Source organism: Dama dama, chromosome 23 (assembly GCF_033118175.1).
Source record: "Dama dama isolate Ldn47 chromosome 23, ASM3311817v1, whole genome shotgun sequence".
Taxonomy (NCBI): domain Eukaryota; kingdom Metazoa; phylum Chordata; class Mammalia; order Artiodactyla; family Cervidae; genus Dama; species Dama dama.
Window position 1 is genome coordinate 35,448,708 of NC_083703.1, and position 25,690 is coordinate 35,474,397.

The 25,690-nt window shown below is 46.2% G+C and overlaps 2 protein-coding genes across 5 annotated transcripts in view; one reads left to right on the top strand and one right to left on the bottom strand.

Moving 5' to 3' along the window:
* Positions 1-9,456, bottom strand: part of SVIL (supervillin) — a 254,119-nt gene extending 244,663 nt beyond the window's left edge. Inside the window, exon 1 of one of the 4 annotated variants that reach the window (XM_061126354.1) lies at positions 9,168-9,456. The gene's annotated coding sequence lies outside the window, so the exon portion shown is untranslated. Of the gene's footprint in view, positions 1-8,102; positions 8,122-8,211; positions 8,368-9,167 lie in introns of those variants that run through there. The other 3 variants (XM_061126353.1, XM_061126358.1, XM_061126356.1) reach the window with 3 other exon arrangements.
* Positions 1,621-9,171, top strand: MUC8 (mucin 8). The gene is made up of 4 exons (XM_061125657.1): positions 1,621-1,695; positions 7,565-7,761; positions 8,234-8,730; positions 9,053-9,171. The coding sequence occupies exons 1-4, from the start codon at positions 1,621-1,623 to the stop codon at positions 9,169-9,171; spliced, it is 888 nt and encodes a 295-aa protein (XP_060981640.1).
* Positions 9,457-25,690: the final 16,234 nt, after the last annotated feature.

Below are 25,690 nucleotides of genomic sequence, written 5' to 3' on the forward strand. Positions count from 1 at the left end.
TCTACCAGGGCAAGAAAACTGGGCTCCTTTTTAACTGGGAATATCTATAAGCAAACTCCATTTTGGCATAGGGGAGCATCCTTTCCCTTTGTTTTGCAGAATTAAAAAAAAAAAGTGGAGAGCAAGATGCTAGGGCTCCAGAGTTCATGGGGATCACCACTGAGCAGGATCTGAACCCCAGAGGCTCCTCCTGCAGCCCTGTTTCAAAGCATCCTCTTCCACTGCCTCCCAACAGCCAGCCTGCTCCATCCTGACCCTGCAGATGCCTCTCTGTGACTGAAGGTCTGGAGAGAAAAATAAAGACTCCCAAATCAGGGTGAATCTATGACGGATCTCCTCGGACCTCCTCTCCAGTGTATTTTCACAGATGTAGGATCACAGCTAGGAAGTACCCGACATGACCCTCTGGAACAGCACAGACTCAAGATCACCAATCTTTCAGGATTTACACAGAAACAGACTGGTCACCCAACACAAACTCAACTTCCTTTAAAAGTCTCTCAAAAGTATAATTTGAAAGGGGGAAGGAAAAAAGCAAACATTAATTCTGTTTGGTGTATGTACAATGTCCATTTGCAAGGAAAAAGTTATCAAAACACAAGTTCGTGCTCCAGTGACTTCCAAGGTGCTGCCATGTGAAAGGGAAGCCAAAATAAATCTCAAAACATTTCCCCCAAAGTTCAAGTCTTTGAAATGCCCTGACCGGACCAGTTTCAAGACTGGTGTTTCCAAGGTTCAATTCCAAGAATCATTTTAGTTACAAGCCTCAAAATAAAAACTGTAATAGTGCATATAACATATGTCATGATTATACTCAAGGGCCTGCGAAGTGTGGGTTAGAACAAATAAATGAGAAAGAAACTGTTTCTCAGGAAGCACCTTCACAGAAGGGGAGGAAGGATTAGTTGAAAGAAGCTAAGAGAGTCAACTTCAACAGTGCTCAGCACAAGAAATGTGTCATTATGCGTGGTGATGGATGTTGACTAGATTTATTGTGGTCATTTCGTAACATATACAAATATTGAATCATTATGTTGTACACCTGTAGCTGGTATGTCGACTACATCTCAACAAATAAAAATCAAGAGGGTAAAACAAAACAAAACCAAAATAGGGGGTTGGGTGGGGTGGGGAGCAGAGGAAGCGTGAAGGAAAAAGCAGGACAGAAACAAAGCCATGGACTGGGAGGCCTGGGAAAGTGCAGACAGAGGGGCCAAAACAGGGCTGCAGGATGAGCCAAGGATCAGCCATCAGCCAGAGGAGGAGAAGCCCACAGAAGTAGGCAGCGAGGATGGCAAGCGGGAGAACTCACCCCGTGTCAAAGGGGAGGCTGGATAGTGGGGGAGCAATCAAACACCAATGACAGATGGAGATAAGGGCATTCCAGGCAAAGTGTCCCTAAGACACCTGAAACCAACGGCTGTGAGAGGTGGCTGGGTGACGGCCACAGACTAGGAGAAGGGCAGCTCATCAGAGAGGGGGAAAAAAAGGGTCTTACAAGGAGGAGAAGGCAGCCAAAGCTTGGGGTGTGGGGTACTGTTAGGAGGCCTATGGGAGCAAAACTGTCCGCACAAGGAACTCACCGGAGTGGGGCAGTCTTGAGACAAAAAGCGGCCCCTCATGGCTGCACCCCCAAAGCTCATCACCTTCTTCCTCCTACAGGGAAGCAGCTATTGCATCCAGAGCACTGAACAGGTATGAAACACTCTGAGATGTAGTTAACGTGAAAAAAGGAGCTGGGCTGGCTGAAGAAGAGTAACACGTCCACTGGCCATGTTGGGCCTCTGTGTGTATGCAGGCACGTGTGTGCTCGTTCATGCAGGTAGGAGGGATGCCCGTGTTATAAAGCTTGACGGACCCAGAGGTGATCATACTAAGTGAAGTCAGGAAGAGAAAGACTAATACCATGTGATATCATTCATATGTGGAATCTAAAAAAAAAGATACAAACGTACTTATTTACAAAACAGAAATAGACACACAGATAAAGAAGACAAACTTATGGTTACCAAAAGTGGAAAGGGGGGGCAGATAAATTAGGAGTTTAGGATTAGCAGATACACACCACTATATTTAAAACAGATGTCCAGCAAGGGCCTACTGTTATAGCACAGGGAACCCCACTCAATATCTTATAATAACTGCTAATGGAAAAGAAGCGGAAAAACAATAGATTTATATACATGTGTGTGTGTACAACTGAATCATTTGAACCTGTTACACCTGCAACTAACACAACATTGTAAGTCTACTATAATTCAATTAAAAAATAAAGGAACAAAAGAGAAGTTGGCAACTGCTCTCAAGAGCCAAGACTTGAAAACAGAACATGGTAAGTGGACATTTATAACGTTCAGAGAAGTGCAATAAGGAAAAGAATTATTCCAGGGAAAGAATCCAGTGGGGACCATGCAGACAAAAGACACGCAATGAAGTCTCCAGAAGGTGAGGCCTTGTCCTCTAGTTTCAAACAAGTTGATTCTTTCAAGACTTGATCAGCAAGGGCATGGATCTTTGAGGCAGGATCTTATTCTAATCCTAGCCAGGCAAGGTTCTCAAAGGCAGAGCCAGTTTCCTCTTTTGTAAAATACACCCCACACCCTTGAGACCTCCCCCTTCCTGCCACACCAGGTCATCAGCTCAGAGAACCAAACACAGTTCTTGAGGGTCTCAAAAGAAATGCCAGCAAAACCAAATGAAAGCTGAGATGCTGTCAAAAAACTAAGATCCCTGTGCAAAGGAGATGAAATAAAAGATGTGTGGAAGTGTCAGTGGAGCCCTGAAGAAGATTAAAGGGCTTAGAAATGTGGGTCTAACTTGGCAATTAATGGGTCGCTGAGAGAGTTGAAGCCACAGTGGGTGCCTGCACAAAAGATGCTAAGAGTGCGATGAGCATCACAATCAGAGGGTTTTATTCATGAGGAGGGCATGGCAATCCACTCCAGTATTCTTGCCTGGAGAATCCCAAGGGCAGAGGAGCCTGGTGGGCTATGTATGGTCCACAGGGTCACAGAATTAGATATGCCTGAAGTTGACTTAGCACACGCACACAAGTGATCAGAGTTTATTTTATAACCTCTCCTAGAACAAAGGGACTGAAGCTGACTCAATTCCTATAAAGCACTGGATTTATGCTTGCAGCTGCTAGAGTCATTCGTTCACCTCCATTCACAGGAATTAGGAGGCAAGAGGCTTTTGAGTGGGCTTCCTTGGTAGTTCAGTTGGTAAAGATCTGCCTGCCTGCAATGCAGGAGACCCTGGTGTGATTCCTGGGTCGGGAAGATCCACTGGAGAAGGAATAGGCTACCCATTCCAGTATTCTTGGGCTTCCCTGGTGGCTCAGTAAAGAATCTTTCTGCAATTCAGGAGACCTGGGTTCGATCCCTGGGTTGGGAAGATCCCCTGGAGGAGGTCATGGCACCCCACTCCAGTATCCTTGCCTGGAGAATCCCCAGGGACAGAGGAGCCTGGTAGGCTACAGTCTACAGGATCGCAAATAGTCAGACACAACTGAGCAACTAAGCACAGTACATGCTTTTGAATGCTGGGCAGGAGTCAGGGAACTGGGCTCTGGTAGAGACAGGTGTGTCTACACGCACGTGCGAAGCCTTCTCTTATTAGGATATGAACTCAACATTTGATCAACCTTATCAAGCCTCTCCCATCTTCCTGGCCCCATACCCTTCTCCTCGGCTTTATTTGAGCAGACATGGTGACAATAATGGGATTAACAAAAAGCTCTCTGAAGAGGCACCTTCACACACACACACACACACACACACACACGCTGCCTCTATAACAGCCCTCATGGTGTACTTGTTTGTGTCTGTTGTTTCTGACCTGCGAGTCCATCCACGGCTAGGCCCAAGCCCTTTTTCATCTTCAGGTTCTCCAGGCCTGCCTGCATGTAAACACTCAACCTAAGACATACTGAAGTAAACCAAAGAGCTAAGTCATCTTGGGTAAGTAACAACTTCTTGGAAACTCCAGTTTTCTCAAGGATAAGATAAGGGGTGTGGGCACAGGCTGGCTTTAACAAATGCAAAATACCCTAAATCTTCAGAAAACAAAAGCGCACAGTCTGGACATATACTGTAACTTTTATACATTTCACACAACAGAAGAATATATATGATTAACCCTGAGGAATATGGCAACTTAAAAAAAAAAAAAAACACTTAATTTTACCATGCAACCTGTTTCTTTGTTAGTCACCGAAATACAAAAGCAGCCTAGGTTTTCAGGGGAGAAAAACTACATACACGCTGGTCATCCTAAAAAAAAAAAAAGGTATGGGGAGGGAGGGAATGTTAATTCTGACATTTCCTTTTCTCCCCCTGAGACCCTCTATCTGGAATAACATTGACATAACAGAAACAAACAAGACTCTTTACAATGGCTACAGTTTAACAAAGGCGTCTATGGATTTTTACCTTCCTGGGTTTCTGCACAAAAGCAGCAAATGTAAGCACAGTTGCCCCAGCAGCTGGCAAGTTCTCTCCCATACGCGAAGAAGTTGTGGAGCAGCTGGGGAATGCAAGATGCTTTTGAACAAGCTGCTATGTGATCCAAAATAAGGCTGCCTGTTCATCTTCCCCACAATGGAAGCGACAGCCCAGCGCAGGTCTGGCGCATGCCCCGCAGCTGCTTCTTTCTTCCGCCCTGGAAACTCAACAAGTAGCTACAAATGAAGCGAGATGCACAAAAGGGGAGAAACCTCGCTGCTAACCCTTTGCACGCCGTCCCCTGGTTATAGACATGCAGCTCATTAGCACCCAAATGGAAAAATCTGTGTATGGCTTTCAAGGGCAATCCCACCCTGGACTCCACTCCATGCCCTTCTTGGTGACAACTTTCACCATTGGGTGGCATTTAATGATGTTATAAGGTCTCCAGACCTTCACCCAGGATGATTTAAAAGATAAATGCAAAAACCAAGAACCAGCAATGTTCAGGAGGTCTTCATCAACAACTTGACATAGTACACTTAAAAATAGCTATTTCTCCACTTGCATTGGCTAAATCAAAAATCTTCCAAGTTTTTTTTTTTTTTTTAACATATGAAATAGTTATCCTGGATGTTCACTCGTGTAGCTTAACTGGACATAACCAGATCCCTCTCTGCCACCTTCCAAATGTTAGTTTGGCAATCTGGGCATCATACACAGTTGACCATATTTGAGCAAACAGTTTTAAAATGTTATCTCAAACTCTCCTCCCTCCCTGATCAATTTTGTGGCTCATCTTTAAACAGACTCCAGAAAATATTCTATTTTCCAAGCATATTCCAGAAAGATTTCTATTTTCCCACTTGCCAGGATCAGGCCAGCACAATTTTCACAGACACAGAAATTTTCTTTAGCATTGTCAGTGGCTAGTGAAGGCACAAAGAGAAGACCTGCTTCCTTTTCTCCAGCTTGTTCGGTGGTTTTGAGGGCTTTTTTTTTTTTTTTTAAAGTCCTGTCCTCTTGGCCAAGGGATACTGGCTTTGAATTTAAAAAGAAAGAGGAATAGCTGGAAGGTTGGCCACAAAATTACACAGCGGTGACAGGAGGAGGAAAACCGGGCGGTTCCAGAGCTCCTTGTAAATTCCTTGGGCGACTAGACAAAGTTTTCCATCATTACCACCCCACCCCCAACACAGACACACACATAACACTTGCTGACAAGAAAGAATAGCTAAGTGCATTACCTTGCTACATGAATGAAGACGATCAAGTTAACTCTCAACTATTGTACCTCTCCACACAAGGGAAGAGAAGGTTCTGTTCTCAAACCTCCTCATTATTAGTTAACACTTGTTGAGCGGCTACAGTGTTAGGATCCCTGCTACTAAGTGCCTTATATGAAGGGTCACATTTAACCCTTGCAGCTTGAAACCAGGCAATGCTATGATTGTGGTGGTGTTTAGCTGCTAAGTAGTGCCCGACTCTTTGGACTGTGGCCCTCGAGGCTCCTCTGCTCATGGGATTTCCCAGTCAAGAATCCTGGAGTGGGTTGCTATTTCCTTCTCCAGGAGATCTTCCACAACCAGGGATCAAACCCATGCCTCCTGCTTGGCAGGTGGATTCTTTACCCTTGTGCCACCTGGGAAGCCCCAGCGTCACACACCTCTAGACGGGGGAGGCAGCAGAGGAAGCCAGGCCTTAATCATCACACCTCGCTGTCTGCACAACTGGCAGTGCCCTAGGACATTCTGAGTCAGGACTATCATTCCAGGGTTTCAAACAACATTTTTCTCTGAGACAACACACTTCCAGTACACTCAAGACAACACCACCTTCTCATATCATAAACTGGAGTTCAATAAGGCTTAAACATGTGATGATCTCAGATGCCTAACAGGAATTTTGTCATAACCTACTAGTTATGACTTTAATTAATGAAGGTTGATGCATTTCCAAGGCAGACTTCATTTTAAACACACGTGGCAGCAATGTCAGAGCTTAGATGGGGTAGGAAATGCAGCCGTCTTCCTGCAGGAAGGCCAACGGAGCTGTGAGCTTCCTAGATAGACCTCCGGAGCCCCGGCCCACCTGCCTAATGAGACGCCTGCGGAGGCAAACCGCAGCTGTTTCTGCCTCTCTTTAGTGCTGTCAGATGACTCTAAGCAGTTTAGTTGTCTTCATATACCTTAAGCTTTAAACCAAGAGTTGGGGGAGTTCCGTGGTAGCCTAATGGTTAGGGTTCTGGCTTTCACTGCCAGAACCCATGGGCCTGGGTTCAATACCTGGTTGGGGAACTAAGATCCTCCAAGTTGCTCGCGGTGGCCTAAATAAACAAACTTGGTTTAGCTGAGGCCCTGAGCGACTGCAAAAGTCAGCCACAGGTGGAGTCAATCTAATCCTAATAACTAACACCATCAAACCGAACCCAGGCTTAGAGCTTGTACCACTGACTGCAATCACCAATCCACAATGCCTCTCGAGGGGCAGCCTTTGGCGTAGGAACTGGGACTAGCAAACGAACGGTACTCTTTGGAGCTGGACAGACTCGGTGCTGGAAACCTCTTTGAGCCCGTTTCCCCATCTTTACGATAGAAGTCATCTTTCTGCGGGAGGCTAGGAGGCTTAAGAGTGAATGGTGACGATCCTTCTTAAGTGGATATAAGAGTCTCGTTCAGAAGGCCTTTCCCTACTTCAGAAGGGAGTGGCGGCAGATAAGAAAACGTGAAATCTATCCATCGATTACGGCCGGATACGGTTTCACACCAGAGCAGAGCGCCCCGGGTTTCTCCTGGGCAGCACCTCCTCTGGCGTCCTGCTCCCGGGAAGCGTCTGTCGCACAAGGGAGATGCTGCCCCTGCCATCCCAAGGACAGGCTTGTGCCTAAGCCTGGGGTTTGCACGCAGTGACCACAACCTCGGGGGAGAAGAGGAGCTCCCCTCTTTCTCCCCGCCGTCCTCTCCCCTCGGCGGAACTTCAATTACAACAAACCGTCAGGACTGCACCCAGCTGTAATGCCGACGCCAGAAGCGCTTAACCCCGCACCTGACCCAGATTGCGGCCTGAACTAGAGCTGCCGGGTCGCTCCCTCACAGTAATGCAATTACCGCCTTCTGGAGCTCCCCTCGGGGTACCGGGGGACGGCCGCTGTCACCCCGGGACTAAGCCCCTCCCTTCCGGGAGCCCGCGCGGAGGGGCGTGGCCCGGGGGGCTGGCAGGGCGCGCGGCGCCTGCACTTCCCACCGCTGGGGCGCGACCCAGGGAACCCGAGGAAGGCGCCCGGGGGCCGCTGCTGCCCTCAGCCTCCGCCCAGGCGGTGAGACAGGGAGGCCGGCAGTGTCGCAGTTCTGGGCACACGCGTGTCCCTCCCCGGGCCGCCCCTTCCCCGCCCCTCCTCCCAGCCTAACGGGCCGCCCCGCTAACTTCCCGAAACTCCGCGGAGGGGAAGCCTGAGCCGGCCGGTGCCGCGGGGCGGCGCGCGCCCGGGCGCGCCGGGACGGAAGTGGGTGGGAGCGGCGACCGCGCCGCGCCTTTGTTGTTGCTCCGGGACCCCGCAGGCCCCCGCCCCCGGGAGCGCCCCATCGCGGCGGCCCGGGGGTCGGCCGCCCCCGGTGCCCCGGGCAGGACCTCCCCAAGCCCAAGTCTAACTAACCTCACCTCCGGCCCCCGGGGGAGGGCGCACCGCGGCGCGTCCTAGTGTCTGCCCGCCCGAGCTCTGCGCGGCCGATCCCTGCCCTCGGCCACCGTGCGGAGGGACGCTCCTCACCTTCTTTCCGAGCTTCCCCCAGTTCTCCCGGGGCACAGCTGCAGCTCCCCGCCCGACTGCCGCTGGGCAGCCTGGACTCTCGACAGCGCCGCGGCCACTCCCTGCCTGCTTTCCCAGAACGAGGACCGGGTCCCCCTCCCGGGATGATTCACAGCTCCTCACCTGGAGCCTCACTCGAGTGCCCTCCCTCCTCTGGCCGGCGCGGCGATCGGGAGCGGGCGCCCTCTGCCGGGCCACCGGCCGGAGCTTCCCCGGGCTGGAGCGGGTCGGGAACATGGAGCCCGGCCGAGCGCAGGGACTCCCGCGCCTCCCACCGCGGCCACCCACGAGAGTACGCGTCAGCGCGCCGGGACTGTCGTGGGCCGTTATGCACGAGCTGGGCCCGACCCCGGCCCAAGAGGACCAGGGCTGTCCCTGTGCCCCGGGCCCACTGCGCGCCCCACTCGCGGGCCGGCCGGTCCAGCTCTGCTCCCCGGAGGCGTCCTCAGGAACCCACCATTAACCGCGTGTGCAAGACCAGTTTAAAAAAGCCCTGGAAAGTCAGTTTCACTGTGTCAAACAAAGTTTGGGTCCTGATTCTCAGTAGACTACTTCTGCCCGAATTAAAGAGCCGGAGGCGAGGGTGGTGGCCTTATCACACCCCCGAGTCCTAGGACTCGGAAGACACTTGGGGCAGCTTCAGGGACAGTCGCAGTCCCAGGGGAGCCCAGGTCGGCCGGCGTGTTGCTCCCCAGCCAGGGGGGAGTGGCTGGCCAATGACTCGTTCTTTCGCCCGAGTAAACACACTTCCAGCAGGTGAGCTTACCCGTCTCCCGCTACCCCCGCCTCCGCCCTACCGCAGATCCAGGGTACAACTTTGGAGAGGGGCCAGGAGGAGCCCAGAGGACACCCACGCTCGAGGGTCCGCCTCCCCAGCCCAGCGGGTTCACCAGCTCGCCCCGACTTCCCGCACTCACCTAGCCGGCGCGCTCGCCCACCTGCCTGCCAGCCGCCGGCGCAGAGTTCCCCGCGGCGACGAGGGTGGCGAGGGGGTGGCACACTGGTCCTTGCGCGAGCTGGCTCTTGGCGAGGGGCTCGGGAGAGTCTGTCCGGCGCTCGGTCGCTGCAGCTGCCAGAGCAGACGAGTTGCGAGGCGGGTCAGGGCCCAGCGAGCGCCTCCTTCCCCGAGAGCGGGCGCGCGAGTCCCGAAGCGGCGGGCGGGCGCCGGGTATTAATTGTGGGGCCCCCGGGTGTCGGCCGCCAGGCGCTCTGAGTGGCTCGGACCGCGCGCCAGGCCAGCGGGGCCCGGGCGACCCACCCCCTCGGCGCGCACCCGCGCCTGCCGGGGAACGCGCGCGCGCACGCGTCCGGCGGCTCCGGGCCCCAGGGCTCGCCGCGCTCCCGGGCTCCAGACCTGCAGCCGCTCTGAGGCCGGAGGGGCGCCACTGACCTTAGAGACCTGGAACTGGAGCTCCGAGTGTCCAGCCGATCCAGGGATAAAATCCAGCAAGGTGTGCGAACTTTGTAGTCACAGGCGCTCCGGGCCCCTCCAATCACAACTGTGAAAGTCACGTCACCCTCCGACCTGCGGGTCTGGACGGAAGACCTTGCCTTTCTTTCCCCCACTCCCCACCCAAGTGGTTCTCATACTTAACTTTCGCTGATCAGAATCCCCCGCCCACCTCCACCTGAGATTTGTTGAAACACTTGTCGCGAAGCCCCGCCCCACTTTCCGATGCTTTACATCTGCCAGGGCTGAGAACTTGTCGTTTCTAACAAGTTCCCAGGTGATGCTGAGGCAGTTGCAAAGATTAAACGAGTTAATAAGGTTCGTGGAGTACTTGGTAATCTGCAAAGCAGTAGGTAAATTTAGATTTGTGAAATCCGCACTTGGTATTCGTCTGTTTCACTAGCTTGCGTTGGCATGTGATTTCCATCCAGCCCCTGCTGCTTTTCCTCTGAGTGTTAGACTCCCTTCCTCTTGAGTAGGAGGAACACCATAACACCAAGTTATGCACAACAGCCCCCATCAGAAGAATGAAAGGTGAGTGTGTTATTGATAGTTCTCTAGGGCTGCCTAGTAACTACCACAGGCCATGTGGCCTGGACCACAGAAACTAATCTTTTCACAGATCTGGAGGCTGGAAATCCAAGATCAGGTGTCAGGAAGACTGGTTTCTCCTGAGGGCTCTCTACTCAGCTTGAGGGTGGCGGTCCTCTCTGTCCTTGGCATGGTCTTTTTTCTGTTTGTGTCTGTCTGTGTCCTAATCTCCTCTTTTAAAGACACCAGTCAGAGTAGATGACAGCCCACCCATGAGACCTCATTTTAAGTAAGTTACCTCTTTATAGACCCTGCCTCCAAACAGTCACATGCTGAAATGCTGGGAGTTAGCACTTCAGCAGATGAATTTGACAAGGGGCAGGGAACCACAACTCAGTCCATAACAACAGTGAGCTTCTAACACCCTAGAAGAAAGCTTGAGCTTCAGCCTCCCCTCCTCCCTCCTCATCCCTCTGCCCTCCCCTGGAGCTGGTCTGTATGTGGACTCAGGTGCAGTAATTCAAAGCTGGAAGGACTTTAGGCCCAATAATGAAATAGCTCTCCTAGCGCAGGGTCCTCAGAAATACAATCAGTACAACAGTCCAGTGTGTCAAGAGGATAGAGCAGAATCTATGAGCAATTTGGAACCCCCTGCCCACCAGAAATTTCAAAACCAGCCCTTTACAGTTTGTTAGTGACTGAGTAGAGAATCACCCTTACCGTCTTCATTCTGCCTTTGTTGGAGCTATGCCCTCTGCCTGGCACCTGTGCCATCTCCAGAAGTCTCCTGAAGGAGGGACTGTGTTGGATAAATACAATAAAGACTCTCCACTTCTCCAGCTCTCTGGGAGAGCTCTGGCAGCATTTAAGCTAGGAAAAGCTGGAGGAGCAAAGACAAGGCAGCTTGTGCGGATCCCAGGCTCACCAGACCCAGCTGATCTCTAGCAAATCAGTAATAACCCCGAATCTGGGGCCTTCTCTGAGCCTTATTTCCAATCTTCTGCTGGTTCGATCTTTGCCTGTGGCTTCATCTAACACCAGGCTAGACTGCTCCCTAATCTCCATATGCAAATGGCTATTAAAACCAGTCTGGGCACTCCAAACTCTGCATATCCAGCACTGAACTCCTTTCCCGAAACTTTGTCTCCCCACCTACATCCTCCTGCCAAGTGGTTAGCACAGATGCCCATCCAGACGGGACCTACTTTAAGCCACTGGCCGCTGTGTCCTTGATGCCTCACAGAGGGCTCCCTGCTTCTCCATTCCCACCACTATCACCCCAGTAAGTTCTTTTTTATGCTCTCTCCTCTGGGTTTCTGCACTCACCCCCTAACTAGACCTGCTGCCCCAGCCTACTTCTTGGCCAGCATCATCCACACTGCTCCTTTAGGGATCTTTCAAAACCGGAAACCTCTTTATCCTGTCAGTGGGTTACCTTTAGGTTTCAGGAGAAAATTCAAGCATCTTTGTTCACTTCCTTCTGAAGGCTCATCTCTGACCATCTCCCTGTCAGTGCCCTTCACTGGAGTCATAGGGACCACTCGCTCACAATGCCTGCAGACCCAAGAGGGCCCCTCCTCTAGAAACACAAGCATCTGTGATTCTCTCAGTCTGTGGAGACAGTGTCACTCCTCTTTTAGCCTCCGCTAGAGAGTCGCCAGGTCTAGGAAGTGCACCCACCCCTTCCTGAATTAGGGAGCACCCCAGGGTGCGTCGTAGAACTTAGGGCACTGACCAAGAGTCCTGGGTCTTCTGCATCTTCTGTTAAACCATGAGGTTCTGAATGACAAGAACCCTATCTATCCATTTTTGTACGCTCAAGTCTAGACTGGACTGGATGCTCACAAATAAAAGTTTGCCTTCAGGAATGAATTAATTCTTAGAAATTCAGAGGATTTAGTCAACCTTGGCATCTGTTAGCAAGTATTTTATTTGGAGCAAGCTTCACTTTCTCTGACAATATTTGTGAACTTCCTGCTTGAATTATAGGTTCATTCTCTAGAATCTCTAATTAACTTCTATGCTAAATACCCAGGGATTTTCAGGCTGCTGGTCTCGAAATCAATTTTGTACATAAAAATGAGAATTTTTAAAAAATGAAACAGAATTAGAATTTTAAAATACTTGAGCGTATCCTGTCTAGTAAGAGTTAGTATTGTTTTCATGAAATTTTTGTTAACTATAATTGTGAGTTGTATGTGTGTGTGTATCTGTGTGTGTACAGGGTTATTGTGTCATCCAATTTATCCCTCCCTGTAGGTCCTAGTTAAATGCTAATTATCTTAGCAGGACTGGAGTTGGGCTCACCAGAGGACACATATTTATAGAGACAATGGAAAGGGGAGTCATTAAGCAAAGGACATTTTCTGGAAGGAAATTCTGAGCCAGGCTTTTAATCCAGCAATTGGCCAGTGGAGAGTAAAACATAGGGCTCTTTTTGCACACAGTAGGTGCCACATTAGTGCTTTGATTGACTGGTCTGTGTGTGGAGATGTGTGTGGGAAGTTCTCTTGGCTGGAGTCTGTCAAGGAGTCATGAGAAATGAGATCAGTGACTCGGATCAGAGAGAGGCCTGGGTTGTGGCCAGACCTGGCCCCAAGGTTTCCAGACATGAACAGGAGGTGCTGTGACATGGGATTTCTTAACCCGGTTTTCATCACGAATGTTCCAAGATCAAATGTTATGAAGTTAACCTTTGCTGAAATAAAAATACCATTTTCCCTGGGTTAGAGTGGGAGATGTAAGTGTTCAAACAATGAATTCAGATGAAAAGTTGAATTTTTCTCATCTCTGGTAGCTGACTTGTCTGGAACGTCCATGGAGAGAAGGGCCAAAATGTGATAGGATTATGTAACAGGGAGAAGTAACAAGTGGCCCTGATAAAACTATAACCTTGAGAGTTCTGCCAAATGTTTCCATCTGTATTAAATGCCTTTTACTGAGGAACCTAGATCCAGCCCACAAACATTTAGAAGACAGTGTTCTCACTCCCTAAAGTTTAGAATCTGTAAAAGAAGGTTGCTGTGTAAATAAAGAATACACATTATTGCTACTGTGTTTTTTCATTGTTTAAGTCATTCTGATCTGAACAGATGAAAAGAATAAATACTTGGGCCAGCAGGATGTACACAAGATTGGGGGAAAGTTGTTAACCTTAAAATCTTTTTTAGATTTCTGATTGAGATAACCTTAGTTTATAACATTATATGTTTTATGTGCACAACATTCTGTTTCTGTTTTGATCTACCCTACTGCATGCTCACCACCAAAAATTTAGTTTCCGTCAATCATCATACAGCTGATCTCTCTTACCCCTTCCTCTCTGTTGTCTGTATCTACATGTTTGTTTTTGTTTGATTTGTCTACTTATTTTGTTTTGTTTGTTTTTTATATTTCCATATATGAGTGAAATCATATGGTAGTGAGATAAGATTTTTAAAAAGAGAAACAAATAGACTGGACCAGAGATAGCCAAAATTGTAATGAAAAAGAAATTCTAGAGGACAATCTCTATTCTCTTGCTTCTCAATAGAAATACAGTTGGCCACAAATATTATAGAATTATATTTTAGATTTGAAAGATGGACAAAATCTGAAAGAAATCAGACTGTAGCAAGCATGAGTTTTAACCAAACTTTGAAATGGGTTCCAGATTCTTCTTTCAGCTTTTTAAAACACACACACACCAGGATGGGTTAGAAAAAAATGTGGTTTCAAAAAATTCCTGGAGACTGAAATATTCTTTGATATTATTTATAACACTGGCCAAGTCTCAACCATCTAAACTAACTAGATGGCTGTTAGTTGAACTTTTCCCCTAAATACAGAGAAGATTCTTTGTCCATATATCACCCTCCACTCCTTATTCTGCATAATTTTATAAGTAATAAACCCTTCTTTAATTTCTTGAAAATTAGTGGCGGTTTGGGTGCCAATAGGAGTATTTAACTAAAATTACCAATAAAAACTGAAAATATAGATGGGGCAGAACTAGTCTAACAGAAGTTGCTAAATTCCTTCAAAATAGTCCATTTTCTAGTTCATCACTGTATTTACCTGCTTCTCCATCCTCTGAGAGTTGCAGAGCCAACCTGCTTGGATTCAAAGCTGTGTTACCTTTGAATTACTTTTAAGCTCTCTGTTCCTCAGTTTCCTTAGCTATAAGTTGTGGGTAGCAAGAGTACTCCCTTCTGAAGACTTTTATAAAAAATTTAGACAGTGTGATTGACAAGGGGTTAATATCCAAAATATATAAACAGCTTACACAACTCAATTAAAAAAAAAACCTAAATAACCCAATAAAAACATAGGCAGAAGACTTAAATAGACATCTCTCCAAGGAAGATGTACAGATAGCCAACAGGCACACAAAAGATGCTCAGCATCACTAGTTATCAGAAAAATGCAAATCAAAATCACAATAAGTTATCACCTCACACAGGTCAGAATGGCTATTATCAAACTGTCTAAAAGCAACAAATGCTGGAGAGGGTATGGAGAGAAGGGGACCCTCCTACACTGTTGGTGGGAATGCAAATTGGTGCAGCCACTGTGGCAAACAGTATGAAGTTTCCTTAAAAAACTAAACATAAAGTTACCGTATGATCCTGCAATCCTACTCCTGGGTATATATTCAGAAAAGACAAAATCTCTAATTTGAAAAGATACATATACCCAATGTTCATAGTAGCACTATTGACAATTGTCAAGATATGGAAGCAACACAAGAGTCCATCGACAGATAAATGGATAAAGATGTTGTATATATGTGTTCTCAGCCACTCAGTCATGTCCAGCTCTTTGTTTCCCCATGGATTATATCCTGCCAGACTCCTCTGTTTGTGGAATTTTCCAGGTAAGAATACTGGAGAGGGTTGCCATTTGCTACTCCAGGGATTGAACCCAGGATTGACCCAGGGATTGAACCCACGTCTGTTGTGTCTCCTGTGTTGACAGGCAGATTCTTTACCACTGTACCACCTGGGAAGCCCATAAAAGAATGAGATGATGACATGGGCAGCAACATGGATGGACGAAGAGATTATCATACTGAGTGAAGTAAGTCAGAAAAAGACAAATACTATATGAAATAATTTATATGTAGCATCTAAAAAAACCAATACAAATGAATCTATATACAAAACAGAAACAGACTGACTCACAGACATAGAAAACAACCATATGGTTATCAAATGGGAAGGAGGGGGCATAAATTAGGAGTATGGGATTATAGAGACAAACTACTGTACATAAAGTAGATAAGCAATAGGGAACTATATTCAACAACTTCAAATAACCTATAATGGAAAATAATCTGAAAAAAAAATATAACTGAATCACCTTGCTGCACACCGGAAACTAACATACTACTGTAAATGAACAACACCTTGGTTTTTTTTTTTTTTAATGCACATATTATGTGACCCAGAAAGTTAAATGAGAAAAATAAAATTTAGGATAATCCATCCAATATGGTAAGTTCTTAATAAACAGTGACTATTGTTCTTAGTTATTATACATGAAAACTTCACCCATCATTCTCTTAGTTCATCACTTGTTTGCTCAAGAACCACTTTGGACCTTGTCAATGTTGTCGGTAGTCTGGATGCTAGGATGGCCCCATCCAGGCATCATCTCAAGCATTTCACTTGTTTCTTGCAACAAATTTTTCAGCTCCTCCCTGTGTTGGACCCTCAGGAGAAATCAGTAGGCCAGCATCTTTGTACTTGTGGTAACCAAGGAAACAGTTACTATTTGTCACCACCAACTGGTAAAGTCTGAAGATGCTTGAGTTATTTTTTTTTTAATTTAAAAACACTGAGTCTTCATTGCTGTGTGAGGGTTTTCTCTAGTTGTAGGAAGCCAGAGCTCCTCTCTAGTTGTAGTGTGTGGGCTTCTCATTTCAGTGGCTTCTCTTGTTGGTGCATGGGCTTAGTTACCCCATGGCATATGGAATCTTCCCAGACCAGGGTTCAAACCCGTGTCCCCTACATTGGCAGGTGGATTATTAACCACTGGACCACCAGGAAAGTCCCTTGAACTATATTTCTATATTGTCTTTCCCAATAGATGGTAACCCCCTTGAGGACTGACTCTAGTGCCCTGACTGGAAGGAAATTTACTTTGCCCTGGCTTTCCTTTCTGGAGTAACCCCCAAAATCCCTTGGGTTGTTTAGATGATGCTCTGTCCCCTGTCATCTGCTGAGACCCTCAGTGTGCCTCTCAAACCTGATCTCCACAAACTCCGACTTCTAGACGCATGAGGGGCTAAGCTCGGGAATGGTGCCTTGGTGCTTGGATCCAAGCAGAGACACAAGACATAAAGACAGAGCTGCCGGAGGGGGGACCCACAGGGGGTTAAGTCATGACAGATGCATAGAAATTACCTGATGAAGAAAGAAAGAAAGAATACCCCAGGGAGACATTCTATTAGCATTTCAAGAGTATCACACCTGAATTATTAGCTTCATTATTCTACCAGCACAAAACCACCTAGGTGGCCTTGAAAATACCATCCCACCTCCTGTATCATGGGTCTAGCAATGGGTCCTGCTTCCACTGGGCTGATGAGAGCTGATTGCTTCACAACGAACCCTGGGCTCATCCACTCCCCACACTGGTGCTTGTCCAATAGCGATGGACCTACCACTATCCAACACCCATCTGTGCTGCTTTGAAAGTTTCCTAAACTCCTTATAAATTCAATCTCACCCTGAGCCCATATGCCTTAATTTAAGCGCTTTCCCTCCAGTTATACTCCTGGCGAGACAGGAAACAGCCTCATGTTGATGGTGGTGGAGATAAGACTCCTTCCTTCAGGGAGTTGGGATCTTCATGCAGAGAGCAGACATTTTTTTTTTTTTAATCACCCCTCCCCCCCACCCCTCCCCCCCCCGGTTTATTAAAAACAGGCCTTGATGCTCCTTATCAAATTTTGCCGAACTCTAAACCAGGGCTTTATTTCATATGACAGGATGAAAAATAAGCAATCCTCCCCTTTGCCTTGAACTAAAACAACACAGGAAATAAAAGACTAGCCACGCAGCAGAGGCCTGCAGAGCCCTTTCCTGGTGAGGATGTAAATCTGAGATGTGTCCCCGACTCTAACCTGATCTGCTTTGGAGAAGATGATGTAAGAAAAGGCTTAAAGAAACCCAACTCCAGAAGATGCAATCCAAGAGGCTTGCTCAGCTGGGACAGAAAGTGCAATGGATCCTTGCAAGGGGGTCACCCGACATGATGGAGATCACAGGGCCTCGCCTACCAGGCTTGGACATGGTCTGTTGTGCTCGGCAGGCACAACCAGAGGGCTCACGATCAAGTGACATGACTGTCTTATGACCTGGTCCTGGAAATTGTGGTTATATCCCAGAGGCACATCCCTCAAGGGGGCTCAAAGAGAACCAGCAGGAAATCTGTGCCGCAGATCAAAATCTGGGGTTAATCACGGGTCTTAAGAATAGTGCTTTCTTCCAGACAGTGTAATAGATCTTCCTAAGAGATTAAGGCGACAGCTGCAGAGCTGGCCAGGGACCTGCCTGTTTTGCAGGCTGGTCCAGGGCCCATGGCTGGGTTGTGGGGGGTCATGGCCAGGCTGGGTGGTGGACCTTAGGCATCATGCTCACCTTCTGATTGCTGCTGCTACTGGGTTCTTGCCACCCCACCAACCCACGGTGCCAGTTATCCAGACTCTGCCCCTCCCCCACCCACCACCACCCTTCATTTCTCTAGTTAATAGTCAGACAGTATTGGTTAGGCTGCTTTCAGCTAAAAGTAGTAGACAGTCCTCTTCCTGTTAGCTTAAAGAACGACACTCCATTATGGGACATGCGGAGTGTTTTAGGACCCGCTCAGTTTGGGGGCTTTAAATCTGTGTCCCTGTGGGCTCTTTCTGCATGCTGCATCCTCAGGCTGGGGGCAACAAGATGCTGCAGCTGTCTGCAGACCTCGTGTCTGTGCTTGACAGTATGCATGAGAAGAAAGTAAAAGTCACTTCTGGAAACTCTTGAAGAAGACGGAGAAATGAATTTCCCCTGAGCCCCCAGGTACTCGAAGCCTTCGTTTGTATGCCATTGGCCCCAATTACATGTGCTCTTTCCTAAATCAGTCACCAGGAAGAGAGGCAGAACCCCCCTTGACCAATCAGGCCACCCTGGTGTGGAGGGCATCAGTCACGTTCCCCTTGAGGCCCCATGACTATGGGGGGAGGGGAGAGACCTGAACAAAACCCAAAAAGGGATGGGAAGGCTGCTGAGCAGATGGTTATGTTGTCCTCTGCCATAGGGTATGTATTTATTATAATTTTAAATAATAAAGCTATGGTAATTATTATGCTTTCTCTCGGTTATTCTGTCTCTCTGCCTTCTGGCACACAACAGCGTTGACCTTCTTGACCCCCTGTGACACCAGATCTGGCCAGTGAGCTGTGAACTGAAGTGTGTGTGTGTGTCTTCTGGGCCAGAGCATGTTACTGCCTGCTCTAGTTTCTCCAGGCAGTTCTTTTCTGCTGCCCCCCGGAACCAGGAATGGTCCAGACAATGGCTGCCCCATCAACCTTGTCCTGGAGTGAGGAGCAGAGCCTTCAGGCCCCTGCCAAGGGCAAGTGGCAAGATAAAGGGAAAAAAAAAACACAGTTCAATACTTGGAGAGAATCTGTTAGTCAAGCCAAAGCCTGGTGTGTTTCTACTATTAATTACATAAAGCTTACATTTACTGAGTGTTTCCTGCCTTCCAGGCGTGTGATAACACAGTGTCGCTAACTTCAGTGGATAGGAAGAATCAGGGGTGGTGGGGTCTTTGTCCAACTACCCAAGCCCCCAAGATGTCTTCATTCCTAGGCATTTGTACCAATTGGTACTTGTCTAAGGATGTATCTATGTATGGGTTGCCCATCTACCCAACAGATAAATGTCCTAAGGATTGTGGAGCAGAGAATGAGTGAGTACCAGTGCCTGTGAACAGCAGTCTTCAGAAAGAGATCAGGAATACTCAGGTGTATACACAGGTCCCATGAATACTGGGACTTCAGTAAGAGGAGAAAGGGGGAAATAGGCCACTGGAATAAAATTCTCCATGGTTCTCTTGTGCTTCTGCACATCTTGTGATCAATATACTGAGCACTTTTTGTTCCAAATACCTTGTCAAGGACGTTTGTGTAGCAAACAATTTGAAGGCTAGAGATAATGCCTCCCCCAGAGCAAAGAGCAAGTTTGCCTACCCCATTGAAAAGTAGAGATAGTATCTTTCTCGGAAGCAAAGGCAATTATACTTCCTTTTCAGTATAACAAAGACAAGGTCTTCCTGCACAGCAAAGCAGCCTTGCTTAATGCCATTATAAAAGAGTTGGGCTCCTCACTTACAGGATTCCTCTGCTGTAATGCAACGCACTGAGTGTGTAGCTCTCATCATTTTTGGGAATTCATACTTCGATGCAAAAAATTCTGATATGCCAGTTACTGCTATTGCTATGGGTAAAATAGACAGTCTCTGTTTCCGACCCAGCAGTTTCATGTCTCCTGGCAGCACTTATGAGACTGTGGCTGGCTAACTTTCTAGCTTGCCAGTAGTATAAATCTCAAATCCTTCATAATTCCTGACACATGTGGTCGTTTATGGACAAGTAACATTCCAAATTAAGCATATGGAGAGAAGTTAAAGGGAAACCTTTCTTATCTCAGGAATTCTCTCAGAGAAATTGATCTTTTTCCTAGTAATATCCCTTATATTCCTTTCGTAAACAGGGTAGACTTGGATGATTAAAAATCCCAAGATCAGGTACAGCCCTCAGGCTGGGTTACAGACGTGCTCAGTTGCTCTTCTCTATTAGGAGAATGTTCTCTAGAATCTTCACATCCACCTGAGAATCTAAGCAACCAGTTTGTGAAAATAAACCAGAATGCTATCCAGGGATATCATTCTCAAACTGTCTGATCAAAGCTCTGCTCTTATAGTCCCTGCTTTCTGTCTTCAAATATCAGAAAACCTTGGCATTCCAAGTTCCAAATTGAAAGTGAAATTGCTCAGTGAGAATTTGATTTGAACAGAGTGTGGAATTGATTCTAAGGGTTTGGTATAATTTTAAGATCTAACTTATATGTCACCTGCTATGTCCCGAATGATGAAAATTTATTACAGACAACCAGGGTTCAAATAACAATGGGTTTTGCAGAATTCTTTACTCCCAGCTACACATTTCTCCCCACGATTCAGTGTCAAAAGTTTAAGTAATTCCTTTTAAGACACTACGGAGTTATAACATGTCAGAAATAAGGGTGCAGATGTATGTTTACCATTGCAAAAAACAAAGGCCAAAATAAGACAACCTGCATGGAATTGAAACCATCCAGAAAATAATTTTTAGTTCCATCCAAATGACTGAGTCAGACTTCAGTGGTTAATTTTATAAATGAGTCTCCATTGTGTCAATCTGTCTGTCCATCATAGATTACCTGAACCTGTGAGATGTGCTGGGGGGAACCTCTTAAGAGTAAAAATGAATCATCACTATGGTATTTCTGCAAGACCTCAATCCATTTATTTTCTGGTATTAAGTTCATGTATTCAATCTGAATAATTTCCCAAATACTTATTAATATGTTAAGTTAGAACAGATACAGTCCCTGCCCTTAGAAATGTTCACTCAGGAATGGTTTGACTTTGAAATATGTTAAGTGTTGTGAAGAAAAAGTAAATAGTGTTGTGAAAGCTTATAAAAGGAGCCTTATCCAATTTTGGGAGGCTCAAGAAAGACTTTCCTGAAGATGGGACATTGGAGCTGAAATCTCAAGGCTTTATTTAAAGGGATTTACTATGCAAAGAAGTTGGGGATGGAACAGGGGTGGCAAGGAGAGCTGAGAAGATTATTTCAGGCTGAGAGAGAAGCATGTCCAAAGGTCTGGTGGCAGATGGATCCTTGCTACTTTTAGGGCATTGAAAAGGTCAAGTTTCAAATCTGGGACCATTTGAACAACAAAATGCATAATGACAGCAATAGATTAGATCATAAAATAAAACAAATATCCACCAGGCTAGTGATAATCAATAAGTAAATAAGTAAGTAAATGAGAAGAAAAGCTATTTTTTCACAATAGGATTTCAGTTAATAAATGTAAAAAGGATAATGGACATAGAAAATCACCATTTGAAGAACACAACACTAATAATTATTAGTGTTGCATGAATGAATGAATGCATGCATGAATCATCAGTTGGTGATAAAGTTGGCAGATAAAACTATGATGAGAAACCTCATACTTATATAGATTCAAAATCTCTCTTCTCCCCATCCCTCCAGTAAGGAGTAACTTTATGATGCAGACACCATTTTAACCAAGGACTCAAAGTTAACATCACCATGATGAGACATGAATATCACGTACCTCCTGAGGCAATACACCGAGAAGGGATACAACATCACTTCTGTGATATTCTTGCCAAATTATGTGCAACCTGGGTTTAAACATGAGAGAAAAGCAGACAAACCCAAACTGAGATTCAGGCTACTAGATAACTGGGCTGTGTTCTTCAAGACTGTCAAGGTCATGAACCACAAAGGAAGGATGAAGAACAGCTTCAGATTGGAGACCAAGAAAATGTGGTACCCTTAGGCAATGAGCAGTGATCACCCAATCCTGAACCTACTGTTGAAATTCAAGTAAAGTCTGTAGATTAGTCAGTAGTTTTGCTTGTTGTGGACAAAAATGTCTCTTGCCGTATCAGTAAAGAAAGGATGTTGCAGCCACTGCAGCTTCCCTCAACGGTATACCCTGAGGGCACTCAGGATGGAGAGAAAGGGGATACTGCCCTAGATAGTTAAGACTCAGATGAAAGGAATCATTTCGATAAGCTCAGACTCTTGTATCTTCCCATACATAGAAAAGCACTAAATTCATTCATTTAAGATGTCTGTTTTTCTTTAATCAGCAATAATATTTTGATGTTCAATTACCTGGTTTTTGCAACAAAACCTCCTATATACCCTGACTCCTCCCTTGTCTCCCTGGAGCAGTCCTTCAGAGTATCTGAGAGGTTGTATCCCACACTTAAGTCCTCCATAAGTCCACCTAATAAAACATAATTCTCAACTTTAAGGTTGTGTATTTTATTCAGTCAACAACATTAATGTTAATTTCCTGGTTTTGATAATTATACTCTGGTTATATAAGATGTTCACATTTAGGGAAGCTGAGTGAAGCACAGAGGAAAAATCTTTCCACTATTTTTGCAATGTTTTGCATGTCTGAAATTATTTCAAAATGAGCAGCTAAAGAAATAATGAGTTAAAGGAAAAAAATGAGTCAGCTGAAACATAGAAAGTGACAAGAGGCTGGTGAGGTGGCAGCTTGAGCCAGCATAGGGATTTGTAGGCAATGTTGGAGATTTCAGTCTTCACTCCAAGAGGAAAGAAAAACATTGAGTGGTTGAAAGCAGCGTAGAGAGGAATCAGACTGGCATTTTCCAGCCATCACATTGGCTGCCATGAGGAAAATGAGTTCGAGGCAGGCTGGAACATGTGGGGAGATCAGAAACAGGACATTGCAAGACAGCAGGAGAGAGGATGCTGCAAGCTTGGTCCAGGGTGATGACAGCCTGAATGGATGCACATGATGAGATTCTTGAGACATTTAGGAAATAAAATCATAGAGTGACGTGGCGTGAAGGACCAGGACGTGGGCGTTCAGGATAAGTATCCATGTCTGGCTTGCCTGACTAAAGGAACAGAGAAGCTGTTCACCAGAGGGAGCACATATGCTGATGCAGAGGAATCTTTGCACAATCTGCATGAATATTCCTCTGTTTCTTTAACTGGTAGACACAGCCAGCCCCACAGGTCCAGCTAACAGGAAGTGGCTGTTAGTCAACTACCTGGGCTCTACAAGTGGGGAGGAGGCACTGTGCTTTCAGTTCTCCAACTGGTCTTTCTTTGCTCTTTTCCCTAATTGGGCTATATTCTGAACTTTATCCATAGTGCATGAATGCTACAGAGTTCTCCTCCTTCTCCTTTTCTGCAACATGTGCATACTCGGTTGCTCAGTTGTGTCTGACTGTGACCCCATGGACTGTAGCCCACCAGGCTCCTCTGTCCATGGGATTTTTTAGGTAAGACTACCGGAGTGGGTTGCCATGCCCTACTCCAGGGGATCTTCCCTACCCAGGGATCGAACCCACGTCTCCTACGTCTCCTCCACTGGCAGGCAGATTCTTTACCACTGAGCCTCCTGTGAAGCTTTCTGAAGTGCCCCTCCTATCAAAAGTCCCCAAACCCCACCATACAGTCTATTTCTGATGGTTCTTTCAAAAACTTACTTGTTGGTTCTCCTGTTAACTGCTGGGTAATGATTGACTTAGGGGCATCTCCATTTTAATGATGAATTGAAGCATTTGCATTAGAACCAGTTGCAAATTGTGGAACAATAGCACTGTGGCAGGAAGTATCAGTTCCAAAGGGCCCCACAGGAAGCAGTCATATTCCAAATGATCCTGTGTCATTAGAACTGTTTTCCCCATACAGAGAGGTACACTGTCCTCCATCAATAACCCGGTCCGAGTTAACTGGTAATGAGAGGGAATTCAGAGGGAGGCTATCCATCTCATTATTGCTAATCAGAATGTACAGTGATTCAGAGAAACTGCTCAGGGAAGTCCAAGTTGCTTAAAGGAAGAACTTCTTTCTTCCCTCTTCCCCCAGGTTTGCGGACCACGGTTCAAAAACCCTGAATTCCTCTTTCCAGAGTCAGACTAACTGAATTTGGATCTCTAAGTTGACTAAATTAGCTTGCAGGTCTTCCATGATCTTAGCTAGCTTCTGTCTGAGCCTTTGTTCTTAGGAAAAGCTGTTTCTTAGGCAGTATTTCAAAACTATACACATTTTTCATGAATTTCTTCCAGTAGTTTACCAAGTTCTTCTATAGAGCATTTGCACCCCACTCCAGTACTCTTGCCTGGAGAATCCCATGGATGGAGGAGCCTGGTAGGCTGCAGACCATGGGGTTGCTAAGAGTTGGACACAACCGAGCGACTTCCCTTTCACTTTTCACTTTCATGCAATGGAGAAGGAAATGGCAACCCACTCCAGTGTTCTTGCCTGGAGAATCCTAGGGACGGGAGAGCCTGGTGGGCTGCCGTCTATGGGGTCGCACAGAGTCGGCCACGACTGAAGTGACTTAGCAGCAGAGGAGCCTCAAAAACCACCAAATACTTAGGGACAAGCTTAACAAAATAGGCACAACACCTGAAAAATGAAAATTAAACAATGTTTCAGAGAGAAATGAAGGAGACCTAAATGGAGCAAAATATTACATTCCTGCATTGGAAGATATTGTTTTCATATTGGTTCTTTCCAAGCTGATCCATAGAACTTATAGCACTCTCAATAAAAATTCCAGCTGCTTTTAAAAATATATAAATTGATAAACTGATTCTAAAATTAATATAGAAGTGCAAAAGATCTATAAAAGTAGCTAAAACAGTTTTGAAACAAAAGAGCAAAGTTTCAAGCAACTCCTGCAGCTCAATTCCAGAAAAATAAATGACCCAATCAAAAAATGGGCCAAAGAACTAAACAGACATTTCTCCAAAGAAGACATACAGATGGCTAACAAACACATGAAAAGATGCTCAACATCACTCATTATCAGAGAAATGCAAATCAAAACCACAATGAGGTACCATTACATGCCAGTCAGGATGGCTGCTATCCAAAAGTCTACAAGCAATACATGCTGGAGAGGGTGTGGAGAAAAGAGAACCCTCTTACACTGTTGGTGGGAATGCAAACTAGTACAGCCACTATGGAGAACAGTGTGGAGATTCCTTAAAAAATTGGAAATAGAACTGCCATATGACCCAGCAATCCCACTCCTGGGCATACACACCGAGGAAACCAGATCTGAAAGAGACACGTGCACCCCAATGTTCATCGCAGCACTGTTTATAATAGCCAGGACATGGAAGCAACCTAGATGCCCATCAGCAGACAAATGGATAAGGAAGCTGTGGTACATATACACCATGGAATATTACTCAGCCATTAAAAAGAATTCATTTGAATCAGTTCTAATGAGATGGATGAAACTGGAGCCCATTATACGAGTGAAGTAAGCCAGAAAGATAAAGACCAATACAGTATATTAACGCATATATATGGAATTTAGAAAGATGGTAACGATAACCCTATATGCAAAACAGAAAAAGAGACACAGATGTACAGAACAGACTTTTGGACTCTGTGGGAGAAGGCAAGGGTGGGATGTTTTGAGAGAACAGCATCAAAACATGTATATTATCAAGGGTGAAACAGATCACCAGCCCAGGTTGGATGCATGAGACAAATGCTTGGGGCTGGTGCACTGGGAAGACCCAGAGGGATGGGGTGGGGAGGGAGGTGGGAGGGGGGATCAGGATGGGGAATACATGTAAATCCATGGCTGATTCATGTCAATGTATGGCAAAACCCATTAC

Excerpts from the sequence above, each read along its gene's own strand:
- MUC8 (XM_061125657.1), top strand. The coding sequence starts at position 1,621 with ATGGCTGCACCCCCAAAGCTCATCACCTTCTTCCTCCTACAGGGAAGC. Across the intron at positions 7,762-8,233 it reads CCTCAGCCTCCGCCCAGGCG|TTCTCCCGGGGCACAGCTGC; the intron begins GTGAGACAGGGA and ends AGCTTCCCCCAG. Across the intron at positions 8,731-9,052 it reads TAACCGCGTGTGCAAGACCA|ATCCAGGGTACAACTTTGGA; the intron begins GTTTAAAAAAGC and ends GCCCTACCGCAG.